Below are 15,490 nucleotides of genomic sequence, written 5' to 3'. Positions count from 1 at the left end.
TGCTCCAATCCGGTACCCAGCACCGCGACGTTGGTGCATGGAGACCCTCCGGTACCTTCAATTAGTTGGCACCGATCCCCTTCCACGGGGCAGGCCAAGAAGACCGGAAAGACTCCCTCTTTGCAACGGCACCGAGGGAAGTCTGGGACAGAGACTAGACCCATCTTGGGTAGTTCTCGGTCCCCATCGGGCCCTAGGCCTCCAACTCACATGGAGCGGAGTAGCCCGGCCCCTTCGGAGCAGGCTTCTCCGGATGTCCGAATGCCAAAGCCCTCCAGGCGGCTAAGGACATCATGTCCATCCCAGGGCTGGGAGCGCCGCTGATGTCAGCCCCACACGACAGAAGCAAGCCGCCACTGGGACCGCTGCAGTCACCGCCAGCCCGGGTACCGGTCTTGGTCGAGGGAACGTTCCCGACACCGCTCACCGCCCAGTGACCATTCAGGGCTCAGTCCATGTGGATCGCCCTCAACGCTGGCCAGACTGTCTGGATGGGTGCCATCCAATTGGGACTCCTGGCACCGCTTATCTTCACGGAGCGAACACAGATGGACCGTGGCGGACGTCGCCAACGGTCCTCGTCTTGAAGGCGGTACCGCAGTCGGTCGCTGCATGACCGTCGATGCCGTTCCTGCTCGGAATCCTGCTCCCATTCTCCGCCAAGGCACCGTAGCTCCAGGCATCGATCACTGGCTCCTCGCCGTCGCGGGTCCACCTGTCGAGATCACTCGCAGAGCAGCCACTACCAACGGTGCTGTTCTCCTACTCCGAGGTCACGTTCCCGTGGTTGACATAGATCCCAGCACCACCGCCACTCCCGGTCCGGAGGCAGCAGCGTATTATACTATTAAACAGCGTATTATACGCCAGTCCATCCTCCGCTCACAGTTGCCCATCTACAGGCCAGGCTAGCGAGCCCGATCAGCCGGACCGCCGGTGCCTCAGCAAGTGCAATGGCACCGTGCGTCGTGGCCAGCCCAGTGGGCACCTTGGCCTCCGGTGCAGCCCCCGGTGGGGGTTGCTTGGTGGCCAGGGCATCAGAAGCATCATCGGCCTCCATCCCTAGGCCGCCAAGAAAAGGGTCGATGGGCCCGCTTCCTCAGGGTTGTGCCCAGAGTCCGACCAGGTGGTGGATCCTCTGGTGCCAGACGACACCCAAAGCACCGCACCGGCCTCCTCGCCCTGTCCTGAGGAGCTGATTGCGTTCCCGCCCCCCTCCGTCCCACAGGAGGACTACCGGGTCCATCAGGACTTAATAAAAAGGGTGGCAGTAAGCCTCCATGTCCAGGCTGAGGAAATGGAAGGGCCCTGAGACTCCCTGTTCAATGTGCTGTCCCCCTCGGCACCGAGCAGAGTGGCCTTACCGCTCCATGAAGGGGTGGTGAAAATTTCAAATGCCCTGTGGCAAACACCAGCCTCGTTTGCTCCCATCTTTAAAAAGGCAGAGCGCAAGTACTTCATACCCACTAAGGGGCATGAGTATCTGTATACCTACCCAGTGCCCAAGTCCTTGCTGGTCAAGTCGGTCAACCACAGGGAGCGACAGGGGCAGCCAGCCCCGACCCCAAAGAACAAAGACTTTCAGAGGCTGTATGCTTTCGGGAGAAAAATGTATTCGTCTTCAAGCTTCCAGCTGAGAGTAGCAAACCATCAGGCTCTCCTAGGTCACTACGAGTTTAATCTCTGGGGATCCCTCCCCAAGTTTGAGGACTCCCTCCGGGAGCGCAATAGAGAGGAGTTTAAGGCGTTCGTGGAGGAAGAGGCAGCCGCTGCAAGGGCTTCTCTGCAGACCACTTCGAATGCAACAGACACAGTTGCACGGTCCATGGCCTCGGCGGTGTCCATGAGATGGGTGTCCTGGCTTCTGCTCTCTGGGCTATCCAGTGAAGCGCAGTCGTTGATGCAGGATCTCTCTTTTGACAGGAAGGCGCTGTTTGCGGAGGAAATGGACACAAGGCTGCACGGCATGAAAGACTCCCGCATGATCCTCCAGACCTTGGGCCTCTATGTCCCTGCTCCGACAAAACCCAAGTTTAAGCCACAGCAGGCTCCCGCCCAGATCGCCCTCCCAAAATACGAGGCTGCCCACAAGAAGCAATGGGACTATAAGAAACGCCCACAAAGACAACACCAGCCAGCCCCCCAGCCTGGGTCCTCTAAGGGCAAGCAGGCGGGTAAAAGGTGGTATTGACGAGACACTCGGGGGTACCCTACCAGTTTTCAGCAGGAATCCATCCCCAATAAAGCTCCCTTTTTCCAATCGATTGTGTGCGTTCCTCCCGGAATGGTCGCAGCTCACCTCGGACCGTTGGGTCCTCAACACCATCTCCCAAGGTTACACCCTCCAATTTTACCTCCTACTCACCCAACCACCCCCTGCCCCCGTCCCTCTTGGGGGACCCATCACATGAGGCTCTGCTCGAGCAGGAGGTCGGGAGGCTCCTGGAACTAGGAGCGAGAGAGGCGGTGCCCAAGGATTTCCTGGGCAAGGGGTATTACTCCCAGCATTTCCTTATCCCGAAGGCCAAAGTGGGGCTCAGACCCATACTGGACCTGCGAGGTCTGAACCAGTACTTGGTAAAACTCAAGTTTCACATGGTTTCCCTGGCCTCCATCATCCCCTCCCTGAATCCAGGGGATTGGTACATGGCCCTCGATCTACAGGACGCGTACTTCCACATCCACATATTCGAGGGCACAGGTGCTTTCTCCATTTTGTGGTGGGACTGAATCACTACCAGTTCACTACCAATCCTCCCGTTTGGTCTGTCCACTGCCTCAGGGTCTTTACAAAGTGCAAATCAGTAGTAGCAGCCTACCTCAGGCACTGGGGGGTCCAGATATTACCCTATCTGGACGATTGGCTAGTCAAGGGCAGGTGAGGGATCATATGGCACACCTCCTGTGCACATGCAACGCCCTGGGCCTGTGGGTAAACAACGCCAATTCCACGTTAGTCCCGGTCCAACACATAGGGTTTATTGGGGCACTCCTGGACGCAATGTCAGCCAGAGCCACTCTTCCACCAGACAGGTTTGAGACCTGAAAGGGCTCATCGACTCGATCGTAAGGTTCCCGGTGATGACAGCCAGGTCCTGCCTGCAGCTGCTAGGTCACATGTCGACGTGCACGTATGTGGTCCGCCAGGCCAGGCTCAGGATGAGGCCCCTACAACTCTGGCTCGTCTCGCAGTTCTCCCAAGCCACGGACAGGTTGGACAAGGTCCTCACCGTGCCGAACTCAGTGGCTGCCTCCCTATGGTGCTGGTCCACACCAAGCAACATGTTCTGAGGGGTCCCCTTTAGGGACAGGGCCCCGTCGGTGGGGCTGGTGTCCAGTGCACCAGACCTGGGCTTGGGAGCCCATGTGAGGAATTTTCAGACCTAAGGCCTGTGGTCTCCAAAGGATCTGACCCTTCACATAAATGTCAAGGAACTCAGGGCAGTGCGGCTGGCGTGTATGGCCTTCTGCTCGCACCTGAAGGTCAAGGTAGTTAGAGTTCTCACGGACAACACGGCCTCGATGTTCTATATCAACAGGCAAGGCAGGACTTCTGTATAGCCCACAACATCCACCTAAAACCTTTCACCTACCGGGTTCCCAGAACGTGAGCATGGATCGCTTGAGCAGGGACTTTTCCTCTCAGCATGAGTGGTCCCTAGACCCGGAAGTGACCCTTCAGCTTTTCTGGAGGTGGGGAACTCCCCAGGTGAACCTATTCGCGACCTGACAACCGTCGATGCCCCTGGTTCTGCTCCGGGGGGGCCTGCGGAGGGGCGCTATCTCTGATGCCTTTATCCTGCCCTGGTCAGGCCACCTCCTATAGGTTTTCTTCTGTTCCCACTGATCAGCAAGGTCCTAGAGAAAATAAAGATGGACAAGGCCAAGGTCCTCCTCACTGCCCCGACGTGGCCCAGACAACACGGGTACGGGACCCTCTTGGGCCTGGCACTGTTCTGCTATGGCCGTTGCTGCTCTGCCAGGATCTGCTCTCGCAGGACCAGGGCCATCTCCTCCACCCCAACCTGGCAGCTCTCCACCTCACGGCGTGGCTGCTCAGTGGCTAGGTGGCGAGGAGAGAACATGTTCAGCTCTGGTTTAGTGCATCCTCCTTGAGAGTAGACAGCCCTCCACTCACCACTCCTGCATGGCAAGTGGTCTCATTTTGCTAGGTGGGCGACAGACCAAGGTGTAACCCCAACGGCCGCCCCTGATCCAGCTTATCCTTGATTACCTCCTCCGCCTGAGGGCCCAGGGCCTGGCACCCTCGTTGGTCAGAGTGCATCTGGCAGCCATATCGGCTTTCCATCCCCCTGGTACAAAGACGCACAGTGTTCTCGCATGCTATGACCGGCCGGTCCCTTAAGGGTTTGGACCGGTTTACCCGCAGTCTAAGCCCCTGGTCCCACAGTGTGACCTGAATTTGGTGCTGGCTTGGCTTACAGGGCCCCCGTTCGAGCCGCTGGCCACGTGCTCCTGGTCTCACCTCTCATGGAAGTTGGCCTTCCTGGTTGCGATCACGTTGGCCAGGAAGGTCTCGGAGCTCAGGGACCTGACCTCCGAGCCACCATATACTGTGTTTCATAAGGATAAGGTCCAGCTCTGCCCACACCCCATGTTCCTCCTGAAGGTGGTGTCCACCTACCACATGGGTCAGGACATTTTTCTACCAGTCCTTTGCCCCAAACCTCATGCGACTAATGAGGAACGCTGCCTCCACAGGCTCGATGTGAGGCGGGCTCTGGCTTTCTACCTCGAGTGAACCAAGCCGTTCAGAAAGTCCTCACAGCTGTTTGTCGCCTCGGCTGAGTGCGCGAGAGGCCAGCCCATTTCCACTCAGCAGCTGTCCACCTGGATCACTTTGTGCATCTGCTCCTGTTACGAACTGGCGGATGTTCCCCTGCTGCCCATTGTTAGGGCACACTCGACGTGGGCGCAGGCCTCGTCGGCTGCCTTTGTGGTCCATATCCCCATTCAGGACATCTGTAGGGCCGCCAGGTGGCCTTCAGTTCACATGTTCACCTCGCACTATGCGATAGTCTCCCAAACCAGGGATAACGCTGGGTTCGGCAGGGCGGTACTCTGTCCCGAGAACTTGTGAACTCCTACCCACCTCCAGCAGATACAGCTTGGAATCGCATACTGTGGAATACACATGAGCAATCACTCGAAGAAAAGACAGTTACCTTTTCCATAACTGGTGTTCTTTAGATGTGTTGCTCATGTCTATTCCACATCCCGCCCTCCTTCCCCGCTGCCGGAGTTGTCTGGCAAAAAGGAATTGAGGGTGGGGGGAGCGCACAGCTCCCCTTATACTGCACCAGGCAGGCGCCCTTCCAGGGATCGCAGGGGGTGCTCCCCTCCTACAGGTACTGCTAGGGGAAAAACTTCCAACACCGGTGCACATGGCGAGCACGCACACCTACTGTGGAATAGACATGAGCAACACATCTAAAGAACACCAGTTATGGAAAAGGTTTGATTTCTGTTTTTTTTTTAATTTACTCCAAAAACATAGTTTGCAAATAATTTTAAAATGAATTTGACCAGCTTTCATACAGCATCTGGAACACCATTACAATACCATATAAAATAACTGATCACACAACAAATCCCATGTAGAATGAAGAGCTCTTTCACTTGTGAATAACCTACTCTTGGAGATTCAAGGGCACTCAGATCAGTCCTCAAGGGAAGGAAAAACCTAGGATTTGAAGGCCAGATTCAGAGGTTTGTCTAAAAGACTACAAGGAGTCTAAGTTTTTTTAACTTACACACTGAAGAGACTAGAAAAAAGTTTATGTTGCTTCAGATTAGACTCTCCAATCAGTTACTTTGATACCTTTAATTTTTATGCTTATGTATTTAGATTCACAAAGCTAAAATCAGATCCCTTTAAATTTACATAGTGTATGGAAATCTAACTTAGGCCTGGTCTACACTACAGGGTTAGGTAGAATTTAGCTGCGTTAGGTTGATTTTAAAATGACTGCATCCACACAACCAACCCCGTCGACCTAAAAGGCTCTTCTGTACTCCTCCCCAGTGAGCGGAGTAGCACTAAAATCGACCTTGCTGGGTCAAATTTGGGGTAGTGCGGACACAAATTGATGGTATTGTGCTCCGGGAGCTATCCCAGAGTGCTCCATTGTGACCACTCTGGACAGCACTTTGAACTCCGATGCACTAGCCAGGTACTCAGGAAAAGCCCTGGGAACTTTTTAATTTCATTTCCTGTTTGGTCAGCGTGGTGAACTCAGCAGCACGGGTGACCGTGCAGTCCCCCCAGAATTGCAAACGAGCTCCAGCATAGACCGAAAGGGAGACACTGGATCTGATTGCTGTATGGGGAGAAGCATCTGTGCAGGCCGAACTCCAATAAAAAAGAAGAAATGCAAATATATTTGCCAAAATCTCACAGGGCATGTTGGACAGAGGCTACAACAGGAACACACAGCAGTGCCGTGTGAAAGTTAAGGAGCTCAGGCAAGCCTACCAAAAGACAAAGGAGGCAAACGGTTGCTCCGGGCCCCATACATGCCGCTTCTATGATCAGCTGCATGGCATTTTAGGGGGGGACCCAACCACTATCCCACCACTGTCCGTAGACACCGGCAAGGGGGGAGTCTCATGCAACAGAGAGGAGGATTTTGTGGATGAGGAGAATGAGCAGCAGGCAAGTGGTGAATCCATTCTCTCCGGCAGCCAGGACCTTTTCATCACCCTGGAGCCAGTACCCTCCCAAGGCAGGATCCCCAACCCTGAAGCCAGAGAAGGCACCTCTGGTGAGTGCACATTTGTAACTACAGTACAGGGTTTAAAAGCAATAGTATTTAATGTTTGATTTGCCCTGAAGAATTGGGATGCATTCGGGGCCAATACAGCTCCTGGAAAAGTCTGTCCACATGTCTGGGGATGGAGCGGGAATCCTCAGGGACATCTCCATGAAGCCTTTCAGGTACTCTGAAAGCCTTTTCAGAAGGTTTCTGGGGAGGGCTGCCTTATTTGTCATCCACGGTAGGACGCTTTACCACACCAAGCCAGTAGCAAGTATTCTGGAATCATTGCAGCACAAAGCATGGCAGCGAATGGTTCTGGGTTTTGGTCGCATTCAAGCAACATTTGGTCTATATCTTTCTGTGTTAACCTCAGTAAAGTGATATCATTCATGGTCACCTGGTTGAAATAGGGGAATTTTTGTAAGGGAACAGTAAAAGGACCCTGTTCATGCTGGGCTGATTGCTCTTGGCTAAAAGGGATCATCCCAGAGAATAGCCACGCGGCGGGGGGAGGGGTGAAGCGATTATGCTGGAGAATAGCCACATGGCGGGGGGAGGGGAGAAGGGATCATCCCAGAGAATAGCCATGCGGTGAGGTGGGGGTAGGTGTGTACTGCACATCCAACCAAAAACTGCAGCCCCTCCTTTTAAATGTGAAACCCAACCCATTGCTTGCTCTGGGAAAGGAGGGCATTGCAGTTTGAAAACATTCCCACATCTTATGAAGGCGTAAGAAGCCAACCCCGCATACCAAAAGGCTTACCATGGCTGCCTGGAAACCGAATTCTGTTGCCCAGCCGTGTGTGATGTGTCACCATACCAGCAGGCGCTTAATATAAAAGGCAAAATGCGACCTTGTACCTAAAGCACATGTGCTGTCTGCTGTGAATCGCTTGATTCACTGTGAAAGAGTCTCCCTTTTGTTCTCAGAAATGTATCATCTTAAATTTTACTCTCCCTTTTTATCACCCCCCAGATGCAAATGTTTCTACACTCCCCCTATCATCTCCATCCCTGAGGTTATCGCAGATTAGAAGGCGAAAAAAACACACTCGCTGTGACATGTTTTCCGAGCTCATGCAGCCTTCCCACAGTGATAGGGCACAGCTTAATGCATGAAGGCATTCAGAGGCAGAGGCCAGGAAAGAATTAACTGAGCGCGAAGATCGGAGGCAGGACGCAATACTGAGGCTAATGGGGGAGCAAACGGACATGATGAAGCGTCTGTTGGGGGAGCAAACGGACATGATGAAGCATCTGTTTGAGCTGCAGGAAAGCCAACAAGAGCACAGACCTCCGCTGCATCCACTGTATAACCGCATGCCCTCTTCCCCAAGTTCCATATCCACCTCACCCAGATGCCCAAGAACGCGGGAGGGGAGGGAGGCTCTGGGCACCAGCCACTCCACTCCAGAGGATGGCCCAAGCAACAGATGGCTGTCATTCAAACAATTTGATTTTTAGTGTGGCTACAATAAACAATGTGGCCTTGTCCTTCCCTCCTCCCCCACTCCACTTGGGCTACCTTGTCTGTTATCTCATTTTCTTTTAATTAATAAAGAAAGAATGCATGGTTTCAAAACAATAGTTACTTCATTTCGAAGGTGGGAGGGTGGCTGGCTTACAGGAAATTAAAATCAACAAAGGGGGTGGGTTTGCATCAAGGAGAAACACACACAATTGTCACACCGAAGCCTGGCCAGTCATGAAACAGGTTTTCAAAGCCTCTCTGATGTGCAGTGCACCTTGCTGTGCTCTTCTAATTGCCCTGGTGTCTGGCTGCTCAAAATTGGATGCCGGGCGATTTGCCTCAACCTCCCACCCCACCATAAACGTCTCCACCTTACTCTCACAGATATTATGGAGCACACAGCAAGCAGCAATAACAATGGGAATGTTGGTTGTGCTGAGGTCTGACCTAGTCAGCAAACAGTGCCAGCAAGCTTTTAAATGTCCAAAGGCACATTCTATCACCATTCTGCACTTGCTCAGCCTATAGTTGAACTGCTCCTTACTACTGTCCAAGCTGCCTACGTAAGGCTTCAGGAGCCCTGGGTGCAAGGGGTAGGCAGGGTCCCCAAGGATAACTGTTGGCATTTCAACATCCCCAACAGTAATTTTCTGGTCTGGGAAGTAAGTCCCTTCTTGCTGCTGCTCGAACAGCCCAGAGTTCCTAAATATGCGAGTGTCATGCACCTTTCCCGGCCATCCCATGTTGATGTCGGTGAAACATTCCTTGTGATCCACCAGTGCTTGCAGCACCATTGAGAAGTACCCCTTGCGGTTCACATACTGGTTGGCAAGGTGGTCCTGTGCCAGGATGGGGATATGCGTTCTGTCTATTGCCCCACCACAGTTAGGGAACCCCATTGCAGCAAAGCCATCCAGTATGACCTGCACATTTCCCAGAGTCACTTCCCTTGATAACAGAATATCAATGATTGCATTGGCTACTTGGATCACAGCAGCCCCCATAGTAGACTTGCCCACTCCAAATTGATTCCTGACTGACTGGTAGCAGTCAGGTGTTGCAAGCTTCCACAGGGCTATTGCCACTAGCTTCTCAGCTGTCAGGCAGCTCTCATTTTGGTATTTCTGCATTTCAGGGTGGGGGAAAGCAACTCACAGAGTTCCAGGAAAGTGGCCTTATGCATGCAAAAGTTTCGCAGCCACTGTGAATCATCCCATACCTGCAACATTATGCGGTCCCACCAGTCTGTGCTTGTTTTCCTGGCCCAGAATCAGTGTTCCACTGTATCAACCAGCCCCACTGCCTCCATGATGTCCCAATTGCCACAGCCAGTGCTTTCAGGAATGTCTGTGTCCATGTCCTCTTCAAAATCCTACTCGTGCTGGTGTCTCTTAGCCCAGTTCTGCATATACTCCAGGATAATGCACAAGGTGTTTACAATGCTCACCACAGTGATGGTGAGCTGAGCGGGCTCCATGCTTGCCGGGGTATGGTGTCTGCACGGGTAACCCAGGAAAAAAGGCGCAAAACGATTAACTGCCGTTGCTTTCATGGAGGGGTGGCGACTGACGACATGTACCCAAAACCACCCGCAACAATGTTTTTGTCCCATCAGGCATTGGGAGCTTAACCCAGAATTCCAATGGGCAGCGGAGACTGCGGGAACTGTGGGATAAGTACCCACAGTGCACCGCTCTGTAAGTCGATGCTAGCCACAGTAGTGAGGATGCATGCCTCCAACTTAATGCGCTTAGTGGGGACATATGCAATTGACTATAAAATCGATTTCTAAAAATCGACTTCTATAAAATCGACCTAATTTCGTAGTGTAGACATACCCTTACACTCAGGGTATATCTACACTGCAACTCAACACCCACATCTGGACCATGTCAGCTGACTTCGGCTTGCATGCTCGGGTTGTGTGGCTATAAATCTGCGGTGTAGACATCTGGGCTAAGGCTGAAGCCTGGGCTCTCGGATCCTCTGTCGATGTGACGGTGAGACCCTGAGTGAGTAAATTAACCTCTCTATTTTTATAATGGATTTTATCCCACTTTCTTTACCTGACTTCAATATTTGCCATTACTCAAAAGAGTATCTTTGCAGTTTGTTTTTGATATTGTTTCTTGTTCAAAGAATTGTACCCACACATAGTTAGATCCTCAGCTGGTGTAAATTGGTGTAACTCTATTAACCTATGCTGATTTACACCAACTGTGATCTAACCCAAGGAATATATATTAAAAAATACATTGTTTTTGGCAAAAATGGGTTTAAAAAAAGTGAAACTAAGTTTATCTACATAAATTGGCAGGACATAATGGGTAAATAGTTACTGCAACAGCACCTAATTCATTGTCAAGCCTGGTGCTTCAGGGTAACTGTTCAGCTTTGTCATCTTTTGTCAGAAACTTTAAGCATATGTCAGAATGCAAACTAGAGTCAGTCAAATCAGGTCCTACACTGACTTAGTTTCTGGTGGTGATTAGATTAGTGAAGGAGTGACCATTTGATCTCAAAGAATCTTTAATTTTTGTTCAGTCATTTGTAACCTGTATCTCTATGGAATTCCAGACTCCTTTGTGGTATGAAATTTAAATTTGCCTATGTCCATATGTAAAGAGATATTCAGATCTCACGGTGTTGTATAAGGATGTAGACAGAAAAATATTTCTTTATTACTCTTAAATATGAAAAAACTATATGTTCCTAAAACAAGGTATAATCTGTTTTCCCCCACAAGCAAGTCTGTTCTTCTAAAGCCTGGGAAATCATACATATGTATTCTACAGCTATAATCAGCTATTTTCCTTCACCTATTCTGTTCCTCAATATGTACTTCCACACAATTGTTTGCTACTCTGTCAATTTTCCAGTATGCAAGATGTCAAGTTCCACTAAATTCCTTATTCCTGTTTTAATTTGTGAATGGTGGATTGTTTGTCTCAAAACATTATTGGCATTTTTTTTCAGTAATCAAAATTCATATGGATTTTATATACTTTTCTTTAAATTGTGTAATACTGAACTGCTCAAAACAACTGAATGTTCAGATAAGTGTTTTACTATCACACCTGTGTGCCACACCTTTATAATACCATATACACTTCTACCCTGATATAATGCAGTCCTCGGGAGCCAAAAAATCTTACTGCTTTATAGGTGAAACCGTGTTATATCGAACTTGCTTTGATCCGCCAGAGGGCGTAGCCCCGCCCCTCCCCTCCGGAGCACTGCTTTACTGTGTTATATCTGAATTCATGTTATATCGGGCCACATTATATCAGGGAAGAGGTGTACTGTTTGTGAATTGGCTTTCTCCTACTGCTTTATTGTCAGGAATAGCAAAATCTTGCAAAATATTTTTGGAAAATAGTGAGCAAATTGAAATTGAACTTTCCCAATGGGAAAGTTTAAAAAGGGAGAGAAAATAGAGGAGGGAGGGAGCCTTGTAAAATGACAACAGGAAAAAACATTTTTTGTTATTTCCTTAAAAACAAAATGAAATGACACTTTAAGTCAATACAAAACAAAAATGTTCATTTTGAATAATTTTGAAACATCCCCTGGAAAATCGAAATATTTTGCTTGAAATTTCTCATGGGAAAGAAGTTGATTTTCCATCCAGTTCTATTATTTAAATTACATGCTTATATGCTAATAGTTGAAGTACAGATTACAGTATTTACTTAAAATGCTGACGTTTTAGTATTGAAATATGAGATCTTGTTACAGCTCTCTCTGCTGAGAAATGAGGAGACCACAGTTTTTTCCATCTAAATTATTAGTGAAGTTCTGCTGTATCTTTCTTGTAAATTTCACATATAAAAGACATCTGCTTTTACTTGACATATTAGAAATGTCATGAACCAAATATACACAGTGCATTTAAATTGGTAATATAGTAAATGTAATTACCTGCAGTGCTTGAGAGCTGACTCCAGTACTATAGCTTTGGGGCATAAAATAGGCAAATGACAGTTTGTAATCAGGTTGTTTTGCATCGCCTTGATTTTTGAAGATGATGATCTATTCCCATTTTACAATAATCCAACTAATTAAAATTAGTAACAAAAATGATTTTTTCATTCTCTTTCTCTATTTTGGGTCCAAATCATCATTTAAAGTTTCAGTATGGAACAACAAAGTTTGGAAAACTGCAGTAATTTATATTATAAGAATGGCCCTAATTTAAGATCATAGCAGGATTTATTTTTCCTGCTCCCAACCCCCCCATAATGCTCCTCAAAATGCGTGTGTGTGTTGAGACATAGAGACAGGATTTGTCATATTGTCCCCCAAAATGGGCAGTACCACATGTTTCAGAGAAAGGTGTAAGGAACCGCTCAGTAGGCAAATGTAGGATAATCTGCCCTCCACATTGTTTTATCCTGATCTCTAACAATGAGAAATTGGTTAAATCCTTGAAGCATAAAGTTTAATACCCCTTCCAAAATTTGTTAGCATTAACTATTCTAACATGAGTAAAAGATGAGGCTGGGATGGGACAGGACCAGTCTGATGTGTTCACAGCCATCTATACATTTATAGCTCCAAAATATTTATTCTCCTCTCACTTCTGCACACTTTCAGTCAGCAGCCGTGCACTACCAACCCCAGGGTATTCAATTTTAGTTCCATTTTGGAGCTGGGAGCCAAGGACATCAAGGAGATGCTGCCTTCTTTTCCCATCTATACTCAATAAGATATAGACTGTACATCTTGTAGGTAGGAGTTGATCAGACACAGAGGCTCACCTGGGCTGCTTTTCTGGAATGAAGGGTACCCAGGGGATCTCTGGAGATTGACAGCACCATGGAATTGCTATGTGCACTTTGCTATTGGTGCCAAGATTTTATCACTCGTTTTAACATAAGATTTTGTTTAAAAAAAAAAAGTGAAAGGAAGTACTAGACTAGTAAAAAATTGCAACATCAGGGCTATCCAAAGGAATGGGAGGAGACCAGATTATCTAAAACCCAACAAACTTTAACAGAGTCAGAGCCTTGATACATCAGCACTTGCCTTCCCAAAAACTAGTGACAGGCACCATCATCCACCATGAAAACACTTTGTTTCAAATTCATTCCCCCCAATTTCTTTTTCAAATGGCACATACCTGCCATACAGCCAGTGGGGGAAAGTAAGCTCATTTCAATATTTCCAAGCAGTGCATCATAAATTAAGGATCTGTATTGTCTGCCACATACATGTTTAAATACTTGTATTGAACTGTCACCAGCTGGACGTTTAGCCAAAGCAGATCTTAATTTAAAATATCCTGTGTGATTAATTCATCTATGTGTAATCTTGGCTGAGTAGCCCATTTTTACCCTACTAGAAAGGTCTGGCTGATTTTGAGCTTACCTTACCCACCAATAGGCCAATACCAGAATTGTTTCCTGTTGCATATCAAATTGCTTCCTGTTGCATATTGAGATGAGGAATTCTGATTTTGTGTAAGTTACACTAGAAAGGAGCAAAACATGATTTTATAAGAAGCTCCAGTTTGTTTATAATATATGCAAATATGTGCACAAATCCAACATGAAAGTCATTCATGAGAAAAACTAAAGTCTCAAGAGCTATGTTATGAGCAAAGATGAATAAACAAATATATCAAGTATCAGAGGGGTAGCCGTGTTAGTCTGGATCTGTAAAAAGCAACAGAGAGTCCTGTGGCATCTTTAAGACTAACAGATGTATTGGAGCATAAGCTTTCGTGGGTGAATACCCACTTCGTCAGACGCATGTTGCAAATATACAGATACTTGCCCCTGTAGTGATTGTCTTTTTCGCTGACATACTGACATGCTTCAGTTTTACTCTAAAATCAAAAATAAAATACCCAGCCTGTCATTCATGTAAATAAAATGTGTATTAGACTTTACTACCAACTTTCTTGGATTGCAACATAATATACAAAATGCAAATAAAACTGGGGGCTTATGTTTCAACAAATGATTTCTGCTTTGGTCTGGAGTTATACCACTTTGGATTGTGAATTTATCAGCTCTTAAAAAGTAAGTAAGTTTGGGCTTAGTTTGTGGTTGGGTGAAGATCTCCAGGGAAATGAGCCTGGTGACTGGTTATTTAGTAGCTATTTCTTCCTGTTGAATCAGTATAAATGAAACTGCTCTAGCTTGGTGTCTTCTTTGGGATATCATGCTAAAGCCAAGGTCTTAGTCACTTGTGGTAATTAGGATCCCATGACACTTTTCTCAAGAGTGTAAGTGGGTTTATTTCCATGTTATGTTATCCTGCGTCCCTCAGTTCTCACCTACCGTTTGTTAGATTTGATGTTCTTCCTCACTCCCTGCCCTAAAGTGAATGCTGTTAAATAGCTGCATGCTCTTCCCCAGAAATGGATATATTTCCATGGTGAATGGAGTGATTCCTTTGTGTAGATCTGTGTGGATATATAATAGTTTGTAAAGTACTCGGGTATCATCTGGATGAATAGAACTGGATACATGCAAGATATATTGGAAGGTTATTTTTATAAAATTATTTATACTAAAAAAAAAATCATATTTTGAATGTCTAATTAAATACTGAACATGGAAATGACTAGCGAAAAGGAAACCGTAGACCACATGTTGCATTTTCTGTTTGTTTCATTTTTCAATTTTTAGCATAATTTGAAAGATTGCATTTAGTTATGTTTCTTTTTACTGCATGATAATGAACTTTGTATCTTTTATTTCAGTGTGCAGTGACCTGGAATTCAGGGAGGTTGCAAACAGACTGAGAGACTGGTTCAAGGCACTTCATGAAAGTGGAATCCAAAACAAGAAGTCTAGAATTGTACAAAGGCCTGAAAGAAGTAGTAAGATATTTCTTCTTTTGATATTTGATATTTTCTTTGCTACTTTTCCACACTTTAGTTTTTCCATTAATGAGACTTCCATTATTCTAGTGAATCTTAAAACTAAGCTTTATACAGCAACCTGAATAGAAACCGTAATCTATGACTTTGAAAAGTTAATTTTCTTATTTCTTCTCAGGGTGTAGATCTGTGCTTTTGTATCGACATCTAACGTTCACCTCAAGTTTCTCAAAAGAAATATTGTTTTGCAAAACAGTGGCTGATGAGAGAGTTATAAGAAACCTGTCATTCACAAAGCTATTATTTAGCCCAAGGTTTGATTGCTATTAGTAATATGGCAGAAATACTTTGCTAGACCATGATAATTCGTTGACCTATAAGGAGGGAAAAAGGGAGGAGTAACTGCTG

General features: G+C 47.2%; 1 protein-coding gene across 2 annotated transcripts in view; it reads left to right on the top strand.

Moving 5' to 3' along the window:
* SPOCK3 (SPARC (osteonectin), cwcv and kazal like domains proteoglycan 3) overlaps positions 1–15,490 on the top strand; it is a 399,722-nt gene that overhangs the window by 347,608 nt on the left and 36,624 nt on the right. For both annotated transcript variants that reach the window (XM_034771585.1, XM_034771584.1), the window contains one exon: positions 14,963–15,082. In XM_034771585.1, the coding sequence (XP_034627476.1) occupies positions 14,963–15,082 (120 nt within the window). The remainder of the gene's footprint in view (positions 1–14,962; positions 15,083–15,490) is intronic.

This window comes from Trachemys scripta, chromosome 5 (genome assembly GCF_013100865.1).
Source record: "Trachemys scripta elegans isolate TJP31775 chromosome 5, CAS_Tse_1.0, whole genome shotgun sequence".
In the NCBI taxonomy this organism is placed as follows: domain Eukaryota; kingdom Metazoa; phylum Chordata; order Testudines; family Emydidae; genus Trachemys; species Trachemys scripta.
This window is presented reverse-complemented; position numbering and strand designations above follow the sequence as displayed.